At 38.5% G+C, this 25,063-nt stretch overlaps 1 protein-coding gene across 1 annotated transcript in view; it reads left to right on the plus strand.

Moving 5' to 3' along the window:
- LOC147354993 (IQ domain-containing protein M-like) overlaps positions 1-25,063 on the plus strand; it is a 152,656-nt gene that overhangs the window by 12,066 nt on the left and 115,527 nt on the right. Inside the window, exons 3-4 of the mRNA XM_086349358.1 lie at positions 209-353; positions 7,385-7,519. Coding sequence (XP_086205484.1) covers positions 209-353; positions 7,385-7,519 — 280 coding nt within the window. The remainder of the gene's footprint in view (positions 1-208; positions 354-7,384; positions 7,520-25,063) is intronic.

The raw sequence follows: 25,063 nt of genomic DNA on the forward strand, positions 1-25,063 counted from the left end.
TAAGTATGTGATGCCAAGGCAACTCAAAATGATGTTCTCTAGATCATACCACTCTATGATGCATGTACTTTGCTAACCTTATTTAGAAACATAAATAAATGCTCTAAGAAACTGGGTGAAATAGATGAAATGAATAGGGCACAATCAGATTCAGTATAAACAACAGAAATATATAAGGAGTTCAGTTGTTTACATTGCTGTTTTATAGGCTTTGTATCATGGACCAGATCTGAGGACAGTTATAAACATGTACTGCAGACAAATCCATCGTGTTAAATACCGACTTGGTCTTTGGAGGACGAGACAGATTATAAACCTTACAGAGTTGGAGGAGTGGATGGACAGAAAAAAATGTGAGTGAGGCTGCCCTTTCTGATTTGATTTTAGGTTTGGAATTTATTTAACCATTAAAACCTTACATATAATTACCCATAGAGAACACAAGTAGACAATATTTTTATTGCTGCAAGCTATTTGCATTTTAAGGTGACATATGAGGATTAATTTATTAGGATTCCATTTTGGCTTAAAAAAAAAAAAAAAAGGAAATTTAAAAGAAAGATGGCTAAAGAATCAGATTTCAGATTAGCTCCAGAGATCTAGGGAGCAAAAAATAAGGGGCAATCTCTGATTTGCCTCTGGGGGGATACAAAAGATGCTATCACTTTATGACTTTATATTCTTGAGCTTTAAATTTAAATTCTAAGGAGAGAACTCCTGGTTGGTTTAGCTTGAGTTATATCTTCAACACCTTGCCTTGGTGTAGGACAAAGAAATTTGATTGGGAGTTGCATAGGGGCTATATTCATTGGCGGGAGGGAGGAGCTCCTCAAAGGAAAACTATGTATTTATAAGAGAATAGCAGTTCATGGACACTGAGGAGACAAAACAACAGATATCCATTATATGTTGCTTTTTAGTGTTGAAAGTCCATGCAACGGACAAGTTTTCCAATTTCTATTTTAATTTTCAGAGATCCTGATTTTTATTATATTTAGTATTGCTTAGGATTAGAATGAATATTACAGTTTGTTTCTTGATTTAAAAATAAATGAAGACTTCTGGTTTTTGCTTTTGCATGTAAGGAGCTTGGAGGTCATCACTCCATCTTAACAACAAATAAAAAATCTGAACAGACTAAAACATCAACAGCTCTTCTTGGACCTTTAAGAGAGGGGAGGAGGATACAGGGCAAACTGGAGAGACAGGCTTGCAAATACAGGCAGTCCCAGGTTACCAGAGCAGAGACTCATGAGCAGAATCTGATACGGGAACCGGCACTTGGGTAAGAAAAATGAACTATAATTGACAAATGGCTGCTGGCTCAATGTGGACAACACTGAGTTAAAAATTCCAGGAGGATCCGGTCATAAAGGGACCACCACAGTACTGTGATATTTACCTACAGAAGCTCAATCAGATTCCCAGGATAGTTATGAGAAGATGAACCATTTTGAAATATGCCAGAGCACTCTGTTCTTCTTAATAAGGCCTGCCTTCAAGGAAAACTAATTAACCAGAACTTAACCTGTTGGGTATTGCTGCTGCTGCTGCTAAGTCGCTTCAGTCATGTCCGACTCTGTGCGACCCCAAAGACGGCAGCCCACCAGGCTCCCCCGTTCCTGGATTCTCCAGGCAAGAACACTGGAGTGGGTTGCCATTTCCTTCTCCAGTGCATGAAAGTGAAAAGTGAAAGTGAAGTCGCTCAGTCGTGTCCGACTCTTCACGACCCCATGGACTGCAGCCTACCAGGCTCCTCTGTCCATGGGATTTTCCAGGCAGAGTACTAGAGTGGGGTGCCATTGCCTTCTTCACTGCTGGGTATTAGCAGAGCCCAATCAAGAATACACAGAAGAACTGTACAAAAAAGATCTTCATGACCCAGTTAATCATGATGATCACTCACCTAGAGCCAGACATCCTGGAATGTGAAGTCAACTGGGCTTTAGAAAGCATCACTACTAACAAAGCTAGTGGAAGTGATGGAGTTCCAGTTGAGCTATTTCCAATCCTGAAAGATGATGCTATGAAAGTGCTGCACTCAATCTGCCAGCAAACTTGGAAAACTCAGCAGTGGCCACAGGACTGGAAAAGGTCAGTTTTCATTCCAATCCCAAAGAAAGGCAATGCCAAAGAATGCTCAAACTACTGCACAATTGCACTCATCTCACACGCTAGTAAAGTAATGCTCAAAATTCTCCAAGACAGGCTTCAGCAATATGTGAACCGTGAACTTCCTGATGTTCAAGCTGGTTTTAGAAAAGGCAGAGGAACCAGAGATCAAATTGCCAACATCCACTGGATTATCGAAAAAGCAAGAGAGTTCCAGAAAAACAGTATTTCTGTTTTATTGACTATGCCAAAGCCTTTGACTGTGTGGATCACAATAAACTGGAAAATTCTGAAAGATATGGGAATACCAGATCACCTGATCTGCCTCTTGAGAAATCTGTATGCAGGTCAGGAAGCAACAGTTAGAACTGGACATGGAACAACAGACTGGTTCCAAATAGGAAAAGGAGGACGTCAAGGCTGTATATTGTCACCCTGCTTATTTAACTTGTATGCACAGTACATCATAAGAAACGCTGGACTGGACGAAACACAAGCTGGAATCAAGATTGCCGGGAGAAATATCAATAACCTCAGATATGCAGATGACACCACCCTTATGGCAGAAAATGAAGAGGAACTAAAAAGCCTCTTGATGAAAGTGAAAGAGGAGAGTGAAAAAGTTGGCTTAAAGCTCAACATTCAGAAAACAAAGTTCATGGCATCTGGTCCCATCACTTCATGGCAAATAGATGGGAAACAATGGAAACAGTGTCAGACTTTATTTTGGGGGGCTCTATGGAGAAGGAAATGGCAACCCACTCCAGTACTCTTGCCTGGAAAATCCCATGGACTGAGAAGCCTGGTAGGCTACAGTCCATGGGGTCACAAAGAGTCGGACATGACTGAGCGACTTCACTTGAAAATCACTGCAGATGGTGACTGCAGCCATGAGATTAAAAGACACTTACTCCTTTGGAGGAAAGTTATGACCAACCTAGACAGCATATTAAAAAGCAGAGATATTACTTTGCCGACTAAGGTCCATCTAGTCAAGGCTATGGTTTTTCCAGTGGTCATGTATGGATGTGAGAGTTGGACTGTGAAGAAAGCTGAGAGCCGAAGAATTGATGCTTTTGAGCTGTGGTGTTGGAGAAGACTCTTGCGAGTCCCTTGGACTGCAAGGAGATCCAACCAGTCCATCCTAAAGGAGACCAGTCCTGGGTGTTCATTGGAAGGACTGATGCTGAGGCTGAAACTCCAATACTTTGGCCACCTCATGAAAAGAGTTGACTCATTGGAAAAGAGCCTGATGTTGGGAGGGATTAAGGGCAGGAGGAGAAGGTGACGACAGAGGATGAGATAGCTGGATGGCATCACCGACTCAGTGCACATGAGTTTGGGTGAACTCCAGGAGTTGGTGATGGACAGGGAGGACTGGCTTGCTGCGATTCATGGGGTCGCAAGAGAATGGGAAGGCTAGCCACTTAATGCAAGAAAATATTTGAAAAAGAAATGTCTAACCAAGAACTGTTATCCAGAATATACAATGAACTCTTAAAACTCAACAATAAAGTTAACAACTTGATTAAAATATGGGCCAAAGGTCTCAACAGAGACCTCAGGAAAGAAGATATACAGAAAACAGTTAAATGCATGGAATGATTGTCCACATCATTTGTCTTCAGGGAAATAAAAATTAAAACAACAAAGAGATACCACTACACATCTATTACAGTGGCCAAAATCCAGAACACTGACAACACCAAAGTGCTGATAAGAATGTGGAATATCCTTTCATGTTGTTGGTGTAACATCAAAACAATACAGCCATTATGAAGTACAGCTTGGTGTGTGCGTGCTAAATTGCTTCAGTCATGTCCAACTCTTTGCGAGTGAACTGTAGCCTGCCAGACTCCTCTGTCCATGGAATTCTCCAGGCAAGAATACTGCAGTGGATTGCCATGCCCACTTCCTGACCCAGGGATCAAACTCACCTCTCTTACGTCTCCTGCATTGGCAGGCAGGTTCTTTATCATTAGTGCCGCCTGGGAACCCCTAAACACGCTTTTACCATGCAACCCAGCAATCATTCTCCTTGGTATTTAGCCGTAGGAGGTTTATATCCACACAGAACCTGCACATGGATGTCTATGGCTGCTTTTTTGTAATTGCCAAAGCTTGGAAGCAGCCTTCCAAGCTGTCAACCTACAGTAGTAGGTAAATGTGTAAATAAACTGGTGCATCCAGAAGATGAAATATTTCGTTTTAAGGAGAAATGAAGCAGTCGTGAAAATATATGGGATAAACTTGACTGCATATTATTCAGTGTAAGAGGCCAATTTGAAAAGGCTACATACTATATGGTTCCAACTACCAGATACTTGGGAAAAGGCACAACTGTGGAGAAAATGAAAAGGTCGATGGTTGCTAGGGGTGGCTTGGGGTGGGAAGAAGGATGGATTAGCAAGCACAGAGTTTTAGGACCACAGAACTATTTTGTACATTATTCCAGCGATGGATACACAAACCCAAAGAATGTACACAAGACTAAGAGTGAGCCCTAAGGTGAACTACTGAACTTAGTGATTAGGATGTCAGGTCAGTGTAGGTTCATCCTCGGTAACAGAGGCACCACTTGGTACATCCATTGATAATTGATAATAGGGGCAGGCAGATTATGCTTGAGTGGAGATAAAGGGCTTAGGAGAAATTTCTGTACCTCCACCTCAATTTTGTTTTCAATATAAAACTTCTTTTGTAACTTTTCTTTAAAAAATTTTGAAACAGTAGTAACAAAATGATGTGAGTAAATAATATTTAATCAGAATCAGCAACTTATTGCCTTATAATGTAAAGATGCTACATTTTTGATAGTTTTAGCTAGTCATAAAATGTTTATTTTACAGTGGACTGTAAGTTCCATGAAGACAAGGACTGTGATTGTTTTGTTCAATAGTATACACTCACTATTAACAAAATACCAGTTTATCAGAAGGGCTCAAAAATATTTTTGAAAGGATAGTTTTCATTAACTTTATTAATTATGCTAAAATTATGTATCAAAAATATTTACCAATAACCAGAATTCTTTGAGCTAGAATGCCTCATTTTCTGTGGCTGGAGGTTAAGGAAGAAAGAGATCAGAGAGAGAAAAAGAGAGAGATTCTAGGTGAGCCATGGGACTCCGATCAGTTTCCCCCATCCAGCAGCTTGGTTTTCAGGGAAAAAAGTGTGAAGGAGCAAAGCGTTTGAGAGATGGAAAGGCAGGAAGAAGAAGGAAGAAAGAGAACAAGTAAGAGAGACAGAGAAAGAGCAAACTCTTTGCTCACTGAGGAACTACAGAGGGACTTCCCTGGTGGTCCAGGGGGCTAGGACTCTGTGCTCCCAATGCAGGGAGGTGGGTTCCGTCCTGATCCGGGAACTGCATCCCACGTGCTGCCACTGAGAGTTCGCCTGCCTCAACTGAAGATCCTGCATGCCGCAACATAGATCAACGGTCCCTCATGCTGCAGCTAAGTCTGGGTGCAGCCAAATTAACTGATTAAATAAAAAGAAACTCCTGGGACTCCATTTACTTAAAAATCCTTTAAAAAGTGAGAGGGAATACTGCTATCTTATTGGGGAGTTGATCCCAGGAAATACTGTTAGTAGAATGGAGAAATGAGAAGAAAAGACAGAGAAGAGAATGAAGGAAGAACATAAGGGCATTCTCCCCCAGATGACCATGTGGGCAACCAGAGCTTAATCCCTCTAGGGAACAATGGAGCCATCTTGCCACAAGGGCTGTGTTTATCCACCGACTCCCCCAGTCAGAGATTAAGGGCAACTCCAAGTGGAGCCTTGATTCCCTGGCACTTTTGACTCACTGCACAGGTGGGCAGAGTAGAGTCCTGCAGCCAGAGGGAGCCCTTAGGCAATGAAATGTAGATGCTGGCAATTTAGAAAGTCAGGTTAGTTTGCACAGACACGTAAGGGACAAGGCAATATGAATGGAGAAAACAATAGCAACTGCTCTAGTTTGCTTGTTTGAATATAGAGACAGTCATGGAAATACTTAATAGATACTTATGTTTATTTTCAGCTGTGTTTCAGAATCTGGAATAGCTACTTGTATTCAGGCAATTGGGCTTCCCAAGCAGTGCTAGTGGTAAAGAATCTGCCTGCTCCATGCAGGAGACCTAAGCTAGATGCAGGTTCAATCCCTGGGTGGGGAAGATCCCCAGGAGAAGGGAATGGCTACCCACTCCAGGATTCTTGCCTGGAGAATCCCATGGACAGAGGAGCCTGGTGGGTTATGGTCCATAGAAGGACAGAGACTGGTCACAGAGAAGGACAGGACTGAAGAACTTAGCCTTTACAATCACTAAACGTTTCTTGACCTTGTTGATATCTCAGGACTGTCCACCTCAACTGAGTGGATACATGAATGGATTGAAAATTGAAGTCCATATTGTTGATTGCCAGGGTGATACATTCACTTAGAAACCACTCTGGTGCCCTTTGTCATTTGGAGCCCATATTTCAGAGCTAAACCTGTACTGAGCACAGACCTTCTCATCTTATAAATGTTGATTAACAATCGCTTTCAAGGGGTTAATCCATATACTTCAGAATGGAGACTCAATTTCACCTTTTCGAAAAGAACCAATGGAGAACTACACTTAAAAATTACGTGTGTCAGTTCCCTTGGGCATTATCTAAACCTTGTCTAACACCAAGTATGGGGAGTAGGTGAGGGGTGGATCAACTGAATGGTTTTCTGGGGAAGTCTTGAGCCAGCAGTCACAAAAGACATTAAAATAGGAAGTAGAAGTGCACGAAGTCAGCAAAAAAGTAGACACTGTACGGGAAAAATCCGCAGTAACGTAAACAGTCCAGAGTGGAATCACCAAGCAGTTAAAATGCGGGTAGAAGTAAAAAAGAGATGAAAAAATTAGGAATCAAAAGTAATAATAATAAAAAAAAGAAATGACAAAATATGTCAACAAAAGTCAGGTCCCCAGAAACCCTGTGCTATGTCTTATGATGTGGTTTGAACAGTGATGTTTGCAGAGTCTATGGACGTCTGTCCTGTAAACCTGACCGGAGGGTGCCTGTGTTCTCTGTGGGGAAGCAAGTTCAGATTCCCTCCTGTGGGCCTGGGGAGGGAGAAGCATGCCCACTTCCTCTCCTCATGCTCCCAGGAGACTAATCTGGTGCTGCTCTAACAGACATCAGAATAAAATTGGACTAAAAGTATTTTTAAATCCCAATAATACTTTCAGGTGGGGAATATACGTGATATATTATTTACAAAGAAAATATTTTCTAATATCTTTTTCCTTTGTAGTCTATGAAACAATGTTTGCTAAAAGAGAAGATTGGCAAGGGTTAGAAAGAAGTGAACTCCTTAAGTACTTCAACGATTGTGGTCATTTCCCAACCCACCAGCAAATTGATGAGGTTTGGGACCTGGTCCATAGAGGTAAGTCGTTTTCATTTCTTTTTTTCCTTTTGGTTTCTCCTTCCTTCTTTATTTCTTCCCTGTTTTCCTCCCTTGATCTTTCCTATGTTTCTGCTCTTACTTTCTTTCAGTTCAGTTCAGTTCAGTCGCTCAGTCATGTCCGAGTCTTCGGGAACCCATGAACTACAGCACACCAGGCCTCCCTGTCCATCACCAACTCCCAGAGTCCACCCAAACCCATGTCCATCGCGTTGGTGATGCCATCCAACCATCTCATTTTCTGTCGTCCCCTTCTCCTCCTGCCCTCAATCTTTGCTAGCATCAGGGTCTTTTCCAATGAGTCAGCTCTTTGCATCAGGTGGCCATGGTATTGGAGTTTCTGCTTCAACATCAGTCCTTCCAATGAATATTTAGGACTGATCTCCTTTAGGATGGACTGGTTGGATCTCTTTGCAGTCCAAGGGACTCTCAAGAGTCTTCTTCAATACCATAGCTCAAAAGCATCAATTCTTCGGCACTCAGATTTCTTTACAATCCAACTTTCACATCCATACATGACCACTGGAAAAACCATAGCCTTGACTATACGGACCTTTGTTGGCAAAGTAATATCTCTGCTTTTTAATGTGCTGTCTAGGTTGTCATAACTTTCCTTCCAAGGAGTAAGCGTCTTTTAATTTCATGGCTGCAGTCCACGTCTGCAGTGATTTTGGAGCCCAGAAAAATAAAGTCAGCCACTGTTTCCACTGTTTCCCCATCTATTTGCCATGAAGTGATGGGACCAGATTTTTCTTATAAATCCCTTTTTTCAAATTGCTAAAACCTAATGTTAATATACATATGAAAGAAGGTTTAAATAACAGGTTAAGAGTTAATACAGTATCAACCTAGAGGGGTTGATACTAGAGGGTGGGATAGGGAGGGAGATGGGAGGGAGTTTCAAAAGGGAGGGGACATATGTATACCTATAGCTAATTCATATTGAGGTTTGACAGAAAACAGCAAAACTCTGTAAAGCCATTATCCTTCAATAAAAAATAAATTAAGAAAAAAGTTACCTTTAAAGGAGTGGAGGAGATGATTTTAGCTTTTAAAAAGCTTTTAATGTATTTTTGATACAGTATGTTGTATCTGAATACATTTAAAACCACCATATTTTAAATACTGATGCTACAGTGATTTCTCCTAAATATATTTGGTACAAAAAATATAGTCAAGTTTGAATGTTTAAACATTATAAATTATTGCTGACACAATAAAATAATTTCTTAACAGTAAATAAGTGAAAGGATTGTATGCATTGTATAGGAATATTTAATAAGTTAAATGGAGCAACATTTCTCCTTTCTTTATACTGATAAGGGGGTGGAAATTGTCACCAAGGTGTGGGAAGTCTCAATGAATTTTACTTAACTCCTTTCTCAACATTTCTTTGTATGTCCACCCTAATGCTATGGCTTACTAGCATGTTTAGAGATGATGAATGAGGTACCCAAAATTTAATTGAGAGGAAAAGGTAAACAAATAAAATATTTCAAGATCTTTTTTTCTAATAGAGGAGAAGGGCCCCCATGCCAGTAAGAAGGTATGATTAATGTTGGAGTGACTAGGCTGAAGCTTCATCATGGGTTGAAGTTCTCTTTGTTAGTTCTTAGTGTAAATTGACCTAATACTTTACCTACGTATGGGCTTTGTTTCGCCACTGTTGCATCCTTAGTACCCAGAAAAGTTTTCTAGGTAAATTTGTTCACAGACTGGAGAAGCATCCAGGTCACTTTGAATGTTTAAGCAACTTTTTCCCACTGACAAAAACATTGAGCATTTATAATAGAAAATCTGAGAATGTAGAAATATATAAAATTACTAACAAGTAGCAATTAACATTTGATGCTTATCATTTCCAGTTTTTTTCCTTCACATAGAACAGTTTTATGAAAATTGGAATTTTCTACATGTTGGGCTCACTGGTAAAGAATCCGCCTGCCAATGCAGGAGACATGGGTTTGATCCCTGGGTTGGGAAGATCCCCTGGAGAAGGAAATGGCAACCCATGCCAGTATTTTTACCTAGAAAATCCCTTGGAGACTACTGGGCTACATTCCATAGGGTCACAAAAAGTCTGACACGACTTAATAACTGAGCACACACATGTTGGAAAATCTACATTTTTTGCTTAACAATACTCCTTAGTTCCCAAGCCATAAATACCTTTTACAACATTATTTATGACTGAGCAATAACTCTATCATAAAGGTATTCTGTAAAGCATTTACTATCGTACATTTAAATTCTTACCATTTTTCTTTATAATAAATAATAAAATTCAAAAAGTTGAATGCAGCGAAGTAGAATCAATTAGAGATTTCAGAAACTTATTCTGATTAGTGTTAGTAATTTAAAAACATAAGTTTTTCTTCAAATTAAATTTCATAGTGGTATTTTCCTTTACTAATTATTTTAGAGTGTATCCTAGAGGCTTAGGTTTAGATTGCCTGGATTTAATTCCTGACTTCATCACTTATTAGCTGTATGTCTTTGGACAAGTTATTTATCTCTGCTATTTCTTATTTTATTAATATATGTTTAAAGCAAGATAATGCTATCAAAATAGTTGGGCTATTGTGACTTTTAAATGAAATAATTCATGTAAAACTTGTGGATCATTTTAAGTACCAATAAATGTCTGTTATTCTTAAATAATTCTTTAGTATACTGAAATAAGTTATGGAAATTAATTTTCATAATTTTAAAAAATTTTGAAGATGTTAAAATATTGAACCTAATTGTTGAATGACTTATTTCTATAGATATTTTTGTATTGAATGTCATCCATTGGTTTCTACCCATATCGTTTCTAGATTATCATAATGACCTGCGTACTACAGGAGATAATGTTCATTTATGCTCATTTTACAGATGAGAGAACTGAGACTTAGCGAGTTTTTAAAGCTTATTAGGAGAGCTGAAACTTTAACCCTGGGCTTTAACAATCAAGTTCAATGCTCTTTACTATGTGGAGTAAAATTTAAAAGTTCAGTATTACAAAAATATAATTAGATGGATGATTAAAATGTTCTTGACAGCAAGTACTGCCTTTTATCTTTCACAGACTAGATAATGCCTTGTGATATAGTAGGTTTTCTGTAAATGCTTCACTCTATTAAATTTCTTATTAAAACTAGAATTTTCAAAAGAACAGTTAGCTTAAAAACATACTCTTTTTATTATAATGCCTAAAATTGGGAAACTTCCCTTTATAGAAGAAGCCACTCTAACATAATTTAAAATATATATCCAATTGTGTTGCTACATCCAGTTAAACAATTCTAATTCATAAGAAGCATTAGTTTAAAATAGAGATAGTCTAAAATAATAGAAAGAAAACCAAAAATTTGTGGGAAATGGAGCTAGTGTTTTCTGCTTGCTTCTGGTAAGGGAATCTGATTTTATGCATGTTGGATTGTCAATCATCTTCATTCATACTGACTTCTTTGATTGTGGATAATAGCTCCAGATGTGCAACCTACACATTTTTTCATCCAATAGCATATTTCACCAGCTCATGTGTTCTTAATTCAATTGATTAACTTCTTCAGTGTATGACACCAAGTAGGTCAAAGTTTCAAAACTGTCTTTGCGTTCAGGTATTTTTAGCTTTTTTTTTTTCCATTTTTTTCCTTCTTATCACTATGGTAACAAAAATTGTAACTGAGGATATGATTTTTGTCTGAAAATCTTTCTTTGGGAGAATGAAGCAACTTCAGACTGAATGTAGAGGCTGATCTTGAAAACTGAAGACTATGAAGAAGGAAATGGCAACCTACTCCAGTATTCTTGCCTGGAGAATCCCATGGATGGAGGAGCTGGGTGGGCCACAGTCCACGGGTCGCAAAGAGTCAGACACGACTAAGCGACTTCACTTTCACTTTACTTTCACTTATGCAGACATGAGAACCTTTCCTTGATGTTCATTTACATCTCAACAATTGAAACTAATAACAATAGAATGACATATATTAAAGAAAATAATACATTTCATTCTATATTATATTCTCACATCTGCCTAATTTTTAGAAGTTTGAACTTGGGAAATTTTCCAGCATTTTCTCAACATGAGAATAGAAAGTTTAGTTTGTTTTCAGCAATTAAAATTACCTCAATAATGAAGTCCACTTTCACTGTGGAGCCCTAGATGAAAAGTCTTAAAACCTAAGACATTCTCTGCATCTGAAGAAACAATAGTCTGAGGTAGGATATGAATTATTTCAGGCTCCCACGTTGGTGGCAAATTGTAACTGTGGCCTGGGCCCCTGCTCCTTAGGGCACAGTTTTGTTTACTAAAAGCAGACAACACTGGATTTCCTGTTGTATTTTCAAGATATGACTTTATTTATAAACTGGGGATAATATAATGATTTTCCCCTATTTTTTTTTCATATGAGCAAGCTCTTTAACAATAAGATTTTGACTATGCAGAAAAGGAATTAAAGAGGATTTTTAAAAGATAATAGATAGTAAGAGTATTCGAGGGCCAAAGAAATTCTAACGATGAAAGAATGCAGAAGTATCAGAGGTAATGTGTTACAAAAACCTTATTTTAAATAACTTCTGAAAAAGAAATTTAACACATTTTTAGCATAAAGCATTTTGAAAATACATACTAAAACCAAAGACGAAATGAAAACTACTAGCTGTTTTATGTTTCAGAATGACATGTGGCTACTGCCTAGAGGGTCGCCAGGTCTTACAGAGATCTCTTAGTGGGCTGTAAAGGTCGGGGAAAGTGTCTGGCAATCTGTCTTCTTTTTATATAATAAAAATAATCCTTTTTTAATGTAATTTTATATAATAAAAATAAATACACTATATGTTGCTAGAACAAATCTCAGGCCGTGAGCTCACTGCTTCTCACAAGGAGTTAATTTTTATTTCTAACCTCCATCCATCAAACTTCAATTTCAATCTGTCTGGCTTTTGAATTTCTTTGTATGAGATTGTGACCACATAACAGTTGAGGGCTACGTGGCGACATAGCATGTGGAGTGTCCTGACCAACTGAGCTGCAGTATCTGCACCTTTATTCTTACATTTCTGATGAAGTGTGTTATGTATACTGTTGACGCCCATGGGTGTTGACTTTTTTGTCACCTCTTCATGTCAATTGAACTTCCTTTGACGGCTTGTTATGTGGAGAAAATAATTCTCATTTTGCGCTTATTGATATTGGCCAGGTCTTGAGATCCTTGTCATCATCTAGTTGAGTAGAGCCTATGACCTATATAGGTCTACATTTGTTCACTAGAGGAGGACAAAATGCTCAAAAAATGCAGAGGCAGGTAAATAAGTATAATTCCTAGCACAAAATCACATTATCAGAAATGAAGCACTAAAGATGATTTAGGCATGTGGTCACTATTAGGAAAGCCTGGCAGCTATGCTGATGACTGAACAACAGGAAGAGACTTTCTAATATCACCTCCCCTCCACCAATGAGTTCCCTGAATTGTACTGCCATGACATTTTTTAGCAGGATTAAATATTTTGTTATGCAACACTGGATAACTTGAGAAGTGTTTGATGTTTATCCCACCTGCTCTGATGGGTTTCCTGCTAACGTCTCATGAATCTACAGACCCTTTCTGTGCACTACGTATATGTAAAGGTTTTTTCAGTGGTGTCTATAACCCTTAGGTAGCAGGATGCCATTTTTTCCCCTGGTATTTTAGTAGGTACTCTCTAATGCTTTCAGCCATGTGAAAGATAAAAGCACATTCTCTTATCCAATGGATAATTTCAGGTACAAGTCATAAAGTGAAAGGAAATTCATTAGAGCATATTATATGGATGTCTTCCTTAGTTGAGACAATCCAGAATTTTTTTTTATAAAATCATTGCAAATGTTAACAAACATCTTTTGAGTTCTTAATATGGGCTGTGAAATGTAATGTGGTTCAGAGGTCTCAGTCTCCATAATAACTGGAGGGACATGCACATTTTTAACGATAAATACAGTGTTGTAAATGTTTATGCATTCACATATATATCAAGTGCTAAAATGATACCAATATAAATTATGGCTAAAGTTTGGAAACCAGGGAAAGTTATAGAGTGTACTTGAGATTTGAGAGCATCACTGTAGGATGTGTTAACAAGGTGATTACAAAAAAAAGACAAGGTTTAATGCATAAAGGATTGTGTACAAAGCAAATTAGAATTTACAGGGCTGCTAGTAACTCTGAATAGCAGAGACATGTGTCTGCTGGGTGGGTACCTGGAGAAGGCACGATGTTACTAAAACTGCTGAATAAAAAAAAGATGCCAGATCATTCACTGAGATCTAGTTGGACTGTGGTTGCTTCTCCCTATAGGATTCTCCTTGTTTTAAGTCCCTTCTCCACCTGTTATCTGCCTATGGGAAATGGTTGTTTCCAAATTCACAATGCAAATTAGATTTTGGTTATAAATCAGTTATGTGACAGTAGGAGCTATTTAAACACTCTTCCCTAGAGCTCAAATACCCCCTGAATAAACTGGAGACGGAACCCTCGGGGCAAAGAGCAATCCTGAAACATGTGTCATCACCTTGCTTCAGCTACCTAATCCAAGCAGCTGCTCCTAAAATTCCTCCTGCTTTCTCCTCTAAAACTTTTAAAAAGATGGTTCTTGACATTTTGTCTCATCTTACATTATTTAACACTGCTAATGCCTTCTATCACTTCATCCATGGCTGTGCCAAGCCTATGAAATCCTGTGCTAATGATATGCCCTGAGAATGGCCATCGCCTTTGGAAGCCTTGTTTTCCCCTAATTGCTATCCTACCATCATGTGAGTTGTTACTCCAATTATTAGGTTACCCTAATTAACCATTCTGGGTTTCTTTGAATCTTTTATTATTTAGGTTGAAATATTTGTACTATTGTTCTATAAGCTGCACAGAGAATCTGATTAAATGGTGTAATAGTACTTAACACCAGCTCTTCTTCTAAAGCCTGTCTGTTTTCTTTAAGTAGAAAATAACCATCTTTAAGAAACAACAGGAACAGCAGGGGTTGGAGAATGGAATAACTTCAATAAAGGTATAATTACTTTCATAAGTCTGTTCGAGAGCAAGGCTTTAGGTTTCTTTTGTTAGATCACTGTTTATTAAGATTACACACTCAGTCTTCCTAACACGCAGAGATCCACCAACAAGCCTTTGTTTTATATGATTGAATTACTATAATATCAGGAATATAAATTCCCTGGTGAGAGCAACTTTGCTCTGCAAGGCTCTGATAAATGAAAGAAACATTAATATAAAATGTTTCATCAGAAATTCTTGTGAAATGCAAAATTTTATGATATAATTATTCCAACATCATAAACATGGCATTCAAGAACTTTTTTTTTTTCTGGCATTTCACTTGATCCAGAATACTGTGATTTCCCACAGTGAAGTGAAAACTTTAAAAGGACTTAGAATGGTTCTCAGACCTTTACAGTCAAGTAAGTTTTACAGTTCTCAGTTTACTTCTTAAGTCTCCTTTAGGAATGAACGTTTTCTAGCATTTCAGAATCAAGCTTTCAAAAAGAATTAAGCTCTGCTCAGTAAGGCACCATGATACTGCTATGATGTGAAGTCTATCACGCTGATCTAAGTTATCAGTATTATTGAAATGAAAGCTTATGATTCAGATTCATAAAACCAAGCTTCTTGCAGAATGCTGTGAGTTTGGCAGCTTAGAGGCCAAAAGTTAATGCTAAAGGATTGTTTCCTTAAAATTTTCTTCTTTAGGTATAAGCCCATCAGAGTTTCACTTTGGTATTTCTGTTTCCAAAATTTAAACTTTGGTGACTGTTGCCACGTTGAAATCAACATGCCAGTACTGTTGTGTGGAAGTGTTATTATTACTTTTTAAATCAGAGTCATGTTGGCCTGTTATGCAAGATGTTTATAGAGCAAACTTCTTTTACAGAATAGCTTTCCAGGAATTTTATTGTAAATATCTCATGTTTCTATTCTTTTGAAGTATTTCTGCCAATTATTCTTTATCTCCCAATGCTTATATATTTTTTAGTATGATAAAGGACCAAGCATCCTTTTAGATTATGTTGCTTAGTGGTTTGGATAGAGAGGACTTGATTTTCACATATGTCCTTGAATGCAGTTATAATCCTTTGTGGTAAAAATAGGAACACATATATAAGCACATTTGTATGGCATGTGTATTATAGTTAGTAACTCCCACCAGCACTAATAACTACCTATAAGAAAGGCAGATACTATAATCTCCTCTTTCTCTTTATTTTCTGTGGAGTTTAATCCATAGTACCAATCGGAGAAAACATAAATTTGATTATACACCTACAGTTTATTGTGCATATTTTCTAGCAATTGAGTTTTGCATTTAATATCAATCACTTAAACTCATGGCTCTTTGCCAAGGTTTCATAACATATTCGTGTATTTAAATGAGTTGTAAAGTGAATTCCAAATCTTTTGATTGTAAGGAAGTTAATGTACCCATACTTTCAAAGTAAGAAATAAATTTGAATGGATTAAATGATAATCCCTATAACTTTCGCTGTCTGGAATTCCAAAGAATTGGTTGAGGAAAGAGAGGATAGAACTGTCACTGGTATGCTGGACCTGCACTAAGATGCCTGTGCCATGCAGGTGAGCCTCACCTTTGGGTGACTGGAGCCAGAAAGAGAATGAGAACACTTGTGTTGCGTTAACGTCCCATATCTGCTAACTAATTTCTAGCAGGTAAATCTTAATCTGCCCTTGGAAAAACAGTTCTAATTATTGTACAGAATAAGGAGTAGTGCAGCTTCTCAGGAATGAGATGATTGTTAGTATAACTACTGCATACCTCTTGCTGATGGCATACTTTTGTATTGTTGGAGGATACCTAGAACCAATCATTGTTTGGAATACTCCTAATACCATGGTTCTCCATGATGTTTCAGTTACAATAAAAGACAAAGAGGCCTGTTACTATAACTACCATATTTTAAATAGTTAGTCTGCAGATGATAACCATCTCCTTAATATCCATTTGCAGGACATAGCGTTTGAAATTGGAGAAGGCAATGGCACCCGACTCCAGCACTCTTGCCTGGAAAATCCCATGGACGGAGGAGCCTGGTGGGCCGCAGTCCATGGGGTCGCTAAGAGTCGGACACGACTGAGCGACTTCACTTTCGCTTTTCACTTTCATGCATTGGAGAAGGAAATGACAACCCACTCCAGTGTTCTTGCCTGGAGAATCCCAGGGACGGGGGAGCCTGGTGGGCTGCCGTCTATGGGGTCACATAGAGTTGGACACGACTGAAGCGACTTAGCAGCAGCAGCAGCAGCAGCATTTGAAATATCTTGAAGATTTTTTTTTTCGCTATTTATTTCCAGTGGTTTTATGTTCTCAGTCTTCTGAAGGTGCTTGCAGAAAACAGTTTTCATGATCTTGATCTCTCATTTTCTAGAGTGTTCATTTCTAATGATTGCATTCTGATAGTTACTTAATTACTTCTTAGGTTGTAACTAGGTTTTCTTGTTCGTAGTAACATCTTTCATCTTTCTTTTTAGCCTGTTACTCTCTAATCACCTTTTGGTATCTTTTTGGCTCTTAGATCTTTTCAACAAATCTGCGTCCCCATGGGGACTTTCAGCCCGTTAACTTTCCTATATTTACAGTATTGATTTTTGTTGTTCTGACCATAAGTTGTGCTCTACTCTTTGTGACCCATGGATTGCAGGCTCCTCTGTCCTCCACTATCTCCTAGAGTTTGCTCAAATTCATGTCCATTGAGTAGGTGATGCTATCTAACCATCTCATCCTCTTCCATTTTGTTCTTCTTTTGCTGTAGATCTTTCTCAGCATTGGGGTCTTTTCCAGTGAGTCGGCTCTTTGCATCAGGTGGCCAAAGGATTGGAGCTTCAGCATTAGTCCTTCCAATGAATATTCAGTTGAATTCCTTTAAGATTGACTTGTTTGATCTCCTTGAAGCCCAAGGGTCTATCAAGAGTTTTCTCCAGCACAGTTCAAAAGCATCAGTTCTTCGGCACTCAGCCATCTTTGTCATCCAAGGTGCACATCCTTGTACATGGCTACTGGAAAACCACAGCTTTGACTATGTAGACCTTTGTTGGAAAAGTGATGTCTCTGTTTTTTAATAATCTGTTTGTCATAGCTTTCCTTCCAAGGAATAAGTGTCACTTAGTTTCATGGATGCAGTCACCATCCTCAGTGATTCTGGAGCCAAGAAAATAAAATCCGTTTCCAGTTTTCCCCCTTCTATTTCCTATGAAGTAATGGAACCAGATGCCATGATCTTAGTTTTTTTAATGTTGAGTTTTAAGCCAGCGTTTTCACTCTTCTCTTTCACCCTCATCAAGAGGCTCTTTATACAGTATTCATAACCCCAGAGATTTTTGTTTTTACCTTTCTCCTTACTCATCTTAATTCATTCCATGGTACCCATGCATCCTTTTTAAACCTCCTTACCCTCCTCACTTTTTTTCCAAGAGGCTGGATCTGGTAGAACCAACTTTCTGCCTAGTTCATACAGATAAACATGGCATTGCTGGAGAAGAATATAACTATGCCGATTTATTTCACTTTCAATTTCTGATCACGAATGTCAAGTGGGCCCTCAGAACTGCCAACCAGTTTTATTCCACTTTTCAAGTTAATTCAGGCTCCTCCTCTCCCTGATTAACAGTCCACATGAACTTGGCCCTCCTCAAACTTTAAACATCTCGTCTTCCTCCTTTCTATTCATAACCTTGTCTCTAATGAAACTGAAAGAGCAGACACATTAGAAAGGACTACTTTGTCTTCTGACCTCCCAACCCGTCAGGCTTCCAGCATCTTCAGCCTCAGAGCCTGCTTTTCTTCCTCTTGCAGTGGATGAACTTTCCCTTTCATCCTTTCTTGATCACAGAATTCTGTTATCTCTGACTTACTCAAGGATTTTACTCCTGTCTTTACTTTCTTGGGCTTCACTGGTGGCTTAGAAGGTAAAGAATCTGCCTGCAATGAAGACCTGAGTTCGATTCCTGGGTCAGGAAGATGCCCTGGAGAAGGGAATGGCTACCCACTGCAGTATTCTTTCCTGGAGAGTTCCATGGACAGAGGAGCCTGGTGGGCTACAGTCCATGGGGTCGCAAAGAGTCGGGTATGACTGAGTGACTAACACTTTCACTTTACTTTCTTGCTCCAGATTATTTTCTGTCTCACCTCTATCAATTATTCTGTCTGTGAACTGTATCTTAAGAGCATATAGACATGCTAAGAAACTTTCCATCTTACAAACACCCTCCCTGGATGCTATGTAATCTACTATTTCTTCATTCTTAAATTACCATTCCATTTCTTTGCTCTCGTTTGTAAGAAATTCCTCAAACTATTGAGTCTATTTGCCGTGTCTGTTTCCTTCTTTACTGCCCGTACCTTTTTTCTTTTTAAGACATATTATGAAATACTTTAGGCTTCCCTGGTGGCTCAGATGGTAAAGAATCTGCCTGCAATGCAGGAGACATGGCTTTGATACCTGGGACAAGAAGATCCCCTGGAGAAGGGCATGGAAACCCACTCTAGTATTCTTGCCTGGATACCATGGACAAGGGAGCCTGGTGGGTTACAGTCCATAGTGTCACAGAGTCGGATATGACTGAAGCGACTTAGCACGCACACATGAAAGCACTTTGGATGTATAAAAAGAATCCATGAAATATATAATAAACACCAATTAAGTAGTGGGCTAATGCTACATACATCAACTAGATAAATATTTGTAAAAGGAAAAGTTATAAGTGAAGAAAAAGTTTCAGAGACACATAATTTATTATATCGACAAGTTGTAGATATTCAAGATTATATTTTATATTGCTTGAGAGTACATGTATATGTAGTAAAATCATAAAGACATGAATGGTAAAGGAAGATAGCAAATTCAGAATAATGATTACTTCCCTTTTTCTTTTTTCACACCAAAGAAGAAACAGCTCTGTTAGGAGTCTAGGCATGTCAGGGAACCCAGTCAGTTATGGAGAAGAGAGGGAACATTGGTACAGAGTAAGAATGTAGCATTCAAAATACCAAGTGTGAAACTAAAACCTCCATCTTAATAACCTAACAGTAGATATGCTGCGAATTTAGCCCAGATGAAACTTCTCTGGAAGCTGCTGGTGAAACAATGAGATTTTTGGATAAAGGGAGAGCTCTCTGGCACAGGTAGATCTGAGCTCCACATTAGGTTGTGGGTCTGGGAGAGAGAGACATTGAGGGAAAGATAAGAGGAGTGATATGCTACTTCTACCAGATGTCAAACTTCCGCTTAAATCTGGGCCTGTTTCTGGGTTCATTTCTATTACAAATAGTTCTAATTCCTTTATCTCTGTATATCCTTATGTGTGTGTGTGCCGAGTTGCTTCAGTTGTGTCTAACTCTTCATGACCCTATGGACTGTAGCCCACGAGGCTCCTCTGTCCATGGGATTCTTTAGGCAATAATACTGGAGTGGGTTGCCATGCCCTCCTCCAGGGGAATCTTCCTGACCCAGGGATCTAACCCCTGTGTCTTGCATCTCCTCCTTTGGCAGGCAGTTCTTTACTACTAGCACCACCTGGGAAGCTGGTACATCCCTACACCAATACCTGAACTGGTGTTTTATAATGAGCCATACCTGGCAAGGAGAGTTTACCACTTTCTTTTTGTTTGTTTGTTTTTTTGCTTTGGACTTTCTTGAATTTTTTTTACTTTTATAGAAATATGAGAATTTTTTCTTTCCATTAAAAATTCAGTTAATGTTGAGATAATTTGTAGACCATGGACTTCTTTTTAATATTACATTTTTCTGCTAATAGGTTAAGTCTTTATGTTTTATAAATTGTACAAAAATTATAAAATTACATATTTTTACATCACATATTTTGCATTTACACATTATGTTTCTCAATGGTTTCCTTTCTAAAGATCTTATAAATTATTGTTTGATTTATTTCCTTTTTTATTTTATGTTGTAGTAGGAATATATCCCATGAGATCTGTCCTACTAACAAATTTTTAAATGCACAATATAATGGCAACCCACCCCAGTATTCTTGACTGGGAAATCCCACGGACAGAGAAGCGTGGCAGGCTACAGTCCATAGGGTTGCAAAGAGTCAGACGTGACTAAACAACAGTAACAACAGCAGTGCTATTGAATATAGGTGTAAAATACTGTGTTGGATCTCTGTAGTTTACTTATCTTGTTTGGTACTTTCTTTTGTTGCTGTTCAGATGTGAAGGAGAGTCAAGTATTTTAATGTTTGTTAATTTGGGTGCTGGGTATACAGAGCTCATTTCCCCCCTTGATTTCTTTTCTATATGTCTGAAATAATTAAAAATAAAATTAAAAAAACTGCAGTTCCTCCATATCACATGTAGAATAAACTCCAAACATCCAAGAAACGATATATTTTTTACCTTTCCGACCTCAGGTCCTACACCCTCCCTCTTGCTTGTTCTACTCCAGTCAGGCTAATGACATTTGCTTTTTTAAATACAGAAAATTCTTTGCATTTGCTATTTCTACTATTTAGAATTTTCTTTCCTCATGGATAACTCTGCTAGAATTTTAACTCACATTCCACTCAAATGTCATTGGCTCAGAAAGGCCTTTCCTGATTTTCTTCTCTGAAACGTCCCGCCCTCCTCCCGCTGCACTGCCGTCGGTCCTCCTCCATTGCTTTTTGGTTATTGTTCAGTCCCGAAGTTGTGTCTGACTCTTTGCAACCCCATGGACTGCACCACCCCAGGCTTTCCTGCCCTTCACTATCTCCTATAGTTTGCTTAAACTCATGTCCACTGAGTCGATGGTGCCATCCAACCATCTTATCCTCTGTTGTCCCCTTCTCCTCCTGCCTTCAATCCTTCCCAGCATCAGTCTTTTTCACAATGTTGGCTCTTTGCATCAGGTGGCCAAAATATTGGAGCTTCAGCTTCAGCATCAGTCCTTCCAGTGAATATTCAGGACTGATTTTCTTTAGGATTGACTGGTTGGATCTCCTTGAAATCCAAGGAACTCTCAAGAGGCTTCTCCAACACCACAGTTCAAACCATCAATTTTCAGTGCTCAGCCTGCTTTATGGTCCAACTCTCACATTCATACTTGACTACTGGAAAAACTATAGCTTTGACTAGACAGACCTTTGTCAGCAAAGTAATGTCTCTGCTTTTTAATATGCTGTCTAATTGGTCATAGCTTTTCTTCCAAGGAGAAAGTGTCTTTTAATTTCATGGCTGCAGTCACCATCTGCAGTGATTTTGGAGCCCAAGAAAATAGTGTGTCATTGTTTCCATTTTTTTCCCCATCTATTTGCCATGGAGTGATGAGACCAGATGTCGTGATCTTAGGTTTTTGAATATCGAGTTTTAAGCCAGCTTTTCCACTCTCCTTTTCTCCTTCATCAGGAGGCTCTTTAGTTCCTCTTTGCTTTCTGCCATTGAAGTGGTATCATCTGCATATCTGAGGTTGTTGATATTTCTCCCTATAATCTTGATTCCAGCTTGTGATTCATCCAGCCTGGCATTTTGCATGATGTATTCTGTATATAAATTAGATAAGCAGGATGACAATATACAGCCTTGATGTACTCCTTTCCCCATTTTTAACTGGTCAATTGTTCCACGTCTGGTTCTACTTACTGCTTCTTGACCTGCATACAAGGTTCTCAGGTATTAGTGGCTTCCATCTGTTTAATGTTTATTTTTCTTGTTCTATTTATCACTATCTGGTATTATATTAAACACATTTTTTTGTTTGTTTGTTTATAGTCTGTGTCCTCCAACATGCTGTTGATTTCAACTTGACAGGGTTCTTATCTATCTTGTTCACTGTGATGATCCAGTTCACAGAAGAGAACCTTGTATACAGTAAGGAGGGGAGAGATGGTATCATCAGCCACAGCAGGATGCAGGACCTATGCCAGTACTAAGGTGAAAAGAAAATCTTCCCAAACTTCCTCTAAAATTAGTGGATTAGGAAAAAATGAAAAAGGTAGCCTATATCCATATAGTCCTAGAGATGATAGAAAGTAGATGGTTCAGTTGACATACCTCGTTAGTTACCCTTCAGGAAAAGTCTGCTCTTCTCAGAAGTCTGCAAAACTCTTCTCCAGGCAAGTCTGTGGAGATCCTCAAGTAACACACAGATTATGGTTTCTTCTTCGGGAGTAACCTGTTTGGTCTGTTGAAAGATGTGCCTTTAAGCATGGGGCATCTCTTTTAGGTCTGCTGTGTGCACCGCTTCCTAGGGATTGAGCATGGCCTGGGTCCTGGTATCACACCAGCATCACCTTTGTTTACCAGGTTTCGAAAGGACATTTTGTTCCTGTTTCATTTATTTAGTTTGTGTGGTGTTTTTAAGGTTTTTAAGGTGAGAACAGCTGTAATATATCCTGAGGCCATATCTAATAAAGCATATTCAAATAGTTTTCTGCACTGATCTGGTGAACTTGAGGACATGTGTTCATAGCTGGCCAAGTGTGAGTCACTCAACAAAAGGGAAAGTTAGAAGGGGATTAAATCTGATTACGATTCAAATGCATGAGGTGATAAAGGAGCCGGCCTTGCTGCCAGGCAAAGCTACTTTCTTATGTGGCCAACATGGGGCTTGAGTGACCAGTTATGTTAATCAGACACCTGCTGGAAACACTGTGTTCATAGGAAGGTTAATAAATGGTACAGGGCCCGTGTCTGTTATGAGCCAACAGGAATGGACTGTGTAATCAGGACAAATGTTTAATATTAAAGGCATTATTCTTACTGTTAAAAGAAAAATAAGACAGAATGGTAACTCGTATGCAGTTTCCTCTGTGGAATTAGTTCTGATAGTGCTGCATGTAATGAATTTTTAAAACTGGTAGCTACCAGCTTACATTCAAGAAATTATTGTTTGTAATAGTTTCTGCAGACAAATGCATTAAAATTAAAACTACAGATTTTTTTCACCAACAAACCTAGTGTCTTTGTCAGCTTGGGCTCCCATATACGGAATATTTAAGCAACAGATATTTTTCCTCACAGTTCTAGAGGCTGGAAGTCAGAAATCAAAGTGCTGGTAGATTTGGTGCTTAGTGACAGTCCCCTCACTGAATCCTAATCTTGGGGTGAGAGTTAGCTCTCATGTCAGTTTCTTTTGAAATAAGGACATTAATTCCATCATGGGAACACTACCTTCATGCCATCATCTCAGCCTAATTATTGATGCTTCCCAAAGTCCTCACCCTAATATAACATTGGAGCTTAGGGCTTCAGCATATGAAGTTTGGAAAAGATGTAAACATTCAATCCATAACAACAAAGGGATGCGTATTTTACATAAGGCAACACATCTGCAGGTTCATATACGTCAGTCACTTCATGTTCTTCTTCTTCCTGTTCTGGAGAAAGGACTCAACTATTCAATCTGCTTTGGTTGGTGCGGCCAACTCATGCTTAGTTTAGGGCTGCCTACTTGAGGGAAGTGATGATCATGATCTACTTAGAGTAAGCTGAACTGGTAATTCCCTTCTCACTTTGACATCACTGTTGTAATTTATTTATTGCTGAGATTATAATTCCGGGAGCCAGATAGGAAAGCACTTTGGCATATAACTAGAATTCCCCTTGCTGTACTCATCTGTAAATGTCCTGTAACTTAACATATGCGTAAGCACTTTTATGAAAGGTTAAGTGGTGCAGTTGTAAGGAATCTGCCTGACAAGGCAGGAAACACAAGAGAGGTGGCCTTGATCCTTGGGTTGGGAAGGTCCCCTGGAAGAGGAAATGGCAACCCACTCCAGTATTTTTTTTTTTTCATTTTATTGCTTTTATTTTTTATTTTTTGACTTTACAATATTGTATTGGTTTTGCCATATAGCAAAATGAATCCACCACAGGTATACATGTGTTCCCCATCCTGAACCCTCCTCCCTCCTCCCTCCCCATACCATCCCTCTGGGTCGTCCCAGTGCACCAGCCCCAAGCATCCAGTATCGTGCATCGAACCTGGACTGGCGACTTGTTCCATATATGATATTATACATGTTTCAATGCCTTTCTCCCCACTCCAGTATTCTTTACTGGAAAATTCTAGGGACAGAGGAGCCTGTTGGGCTACAGTGTATGGGGTCACAAAGAGTCGGATATGACTGAGCAACTGAGTGTGAGGAGCATGAGAAAATAATAGAATTATTTGTAAATTTTTATAATAAATGATTTCCTTAAAATAGAGTATAACATTTCACAATAAGCAAAATGTGTAGGAAATAACAAAAAACATGCCAGAATGTTTAGTGTTTTTTTGAATGTTAATCCTTCACATGCAGCTTATATATTTCAAATACTGGCATAAAATATTTTTTCATGGAATACCTAGTTTCAATGTTCATAGATATGTTCAATTCACAAAAAACATCAAATTGTTAAAGTTCTATTTAGAGCATTTTGTCATTACACTGTTGATTATTTATTTATAAATTAAACTTGGATTCATTTCTCACGATTACACAGAGAAGTATCTTTCATTCTGTGTAGATTAAATTTTCACTTCTG

Source organism: Bos grunniens, chromosome 17, assembly GCF_055505025.1.
Source record: "Bos grunniens cultivar Pamir isolate PY7600 chromosome 17, Bosgru_T2T1.0, whole genome shotgun sequence".
Classification (NCBI taxonomy): domain Eukaryota; kingdom Metazoa; phylum Chordata; class Mammalia; order Artiodactyla; family Bovidae; genus Bos; species Bos grunniens.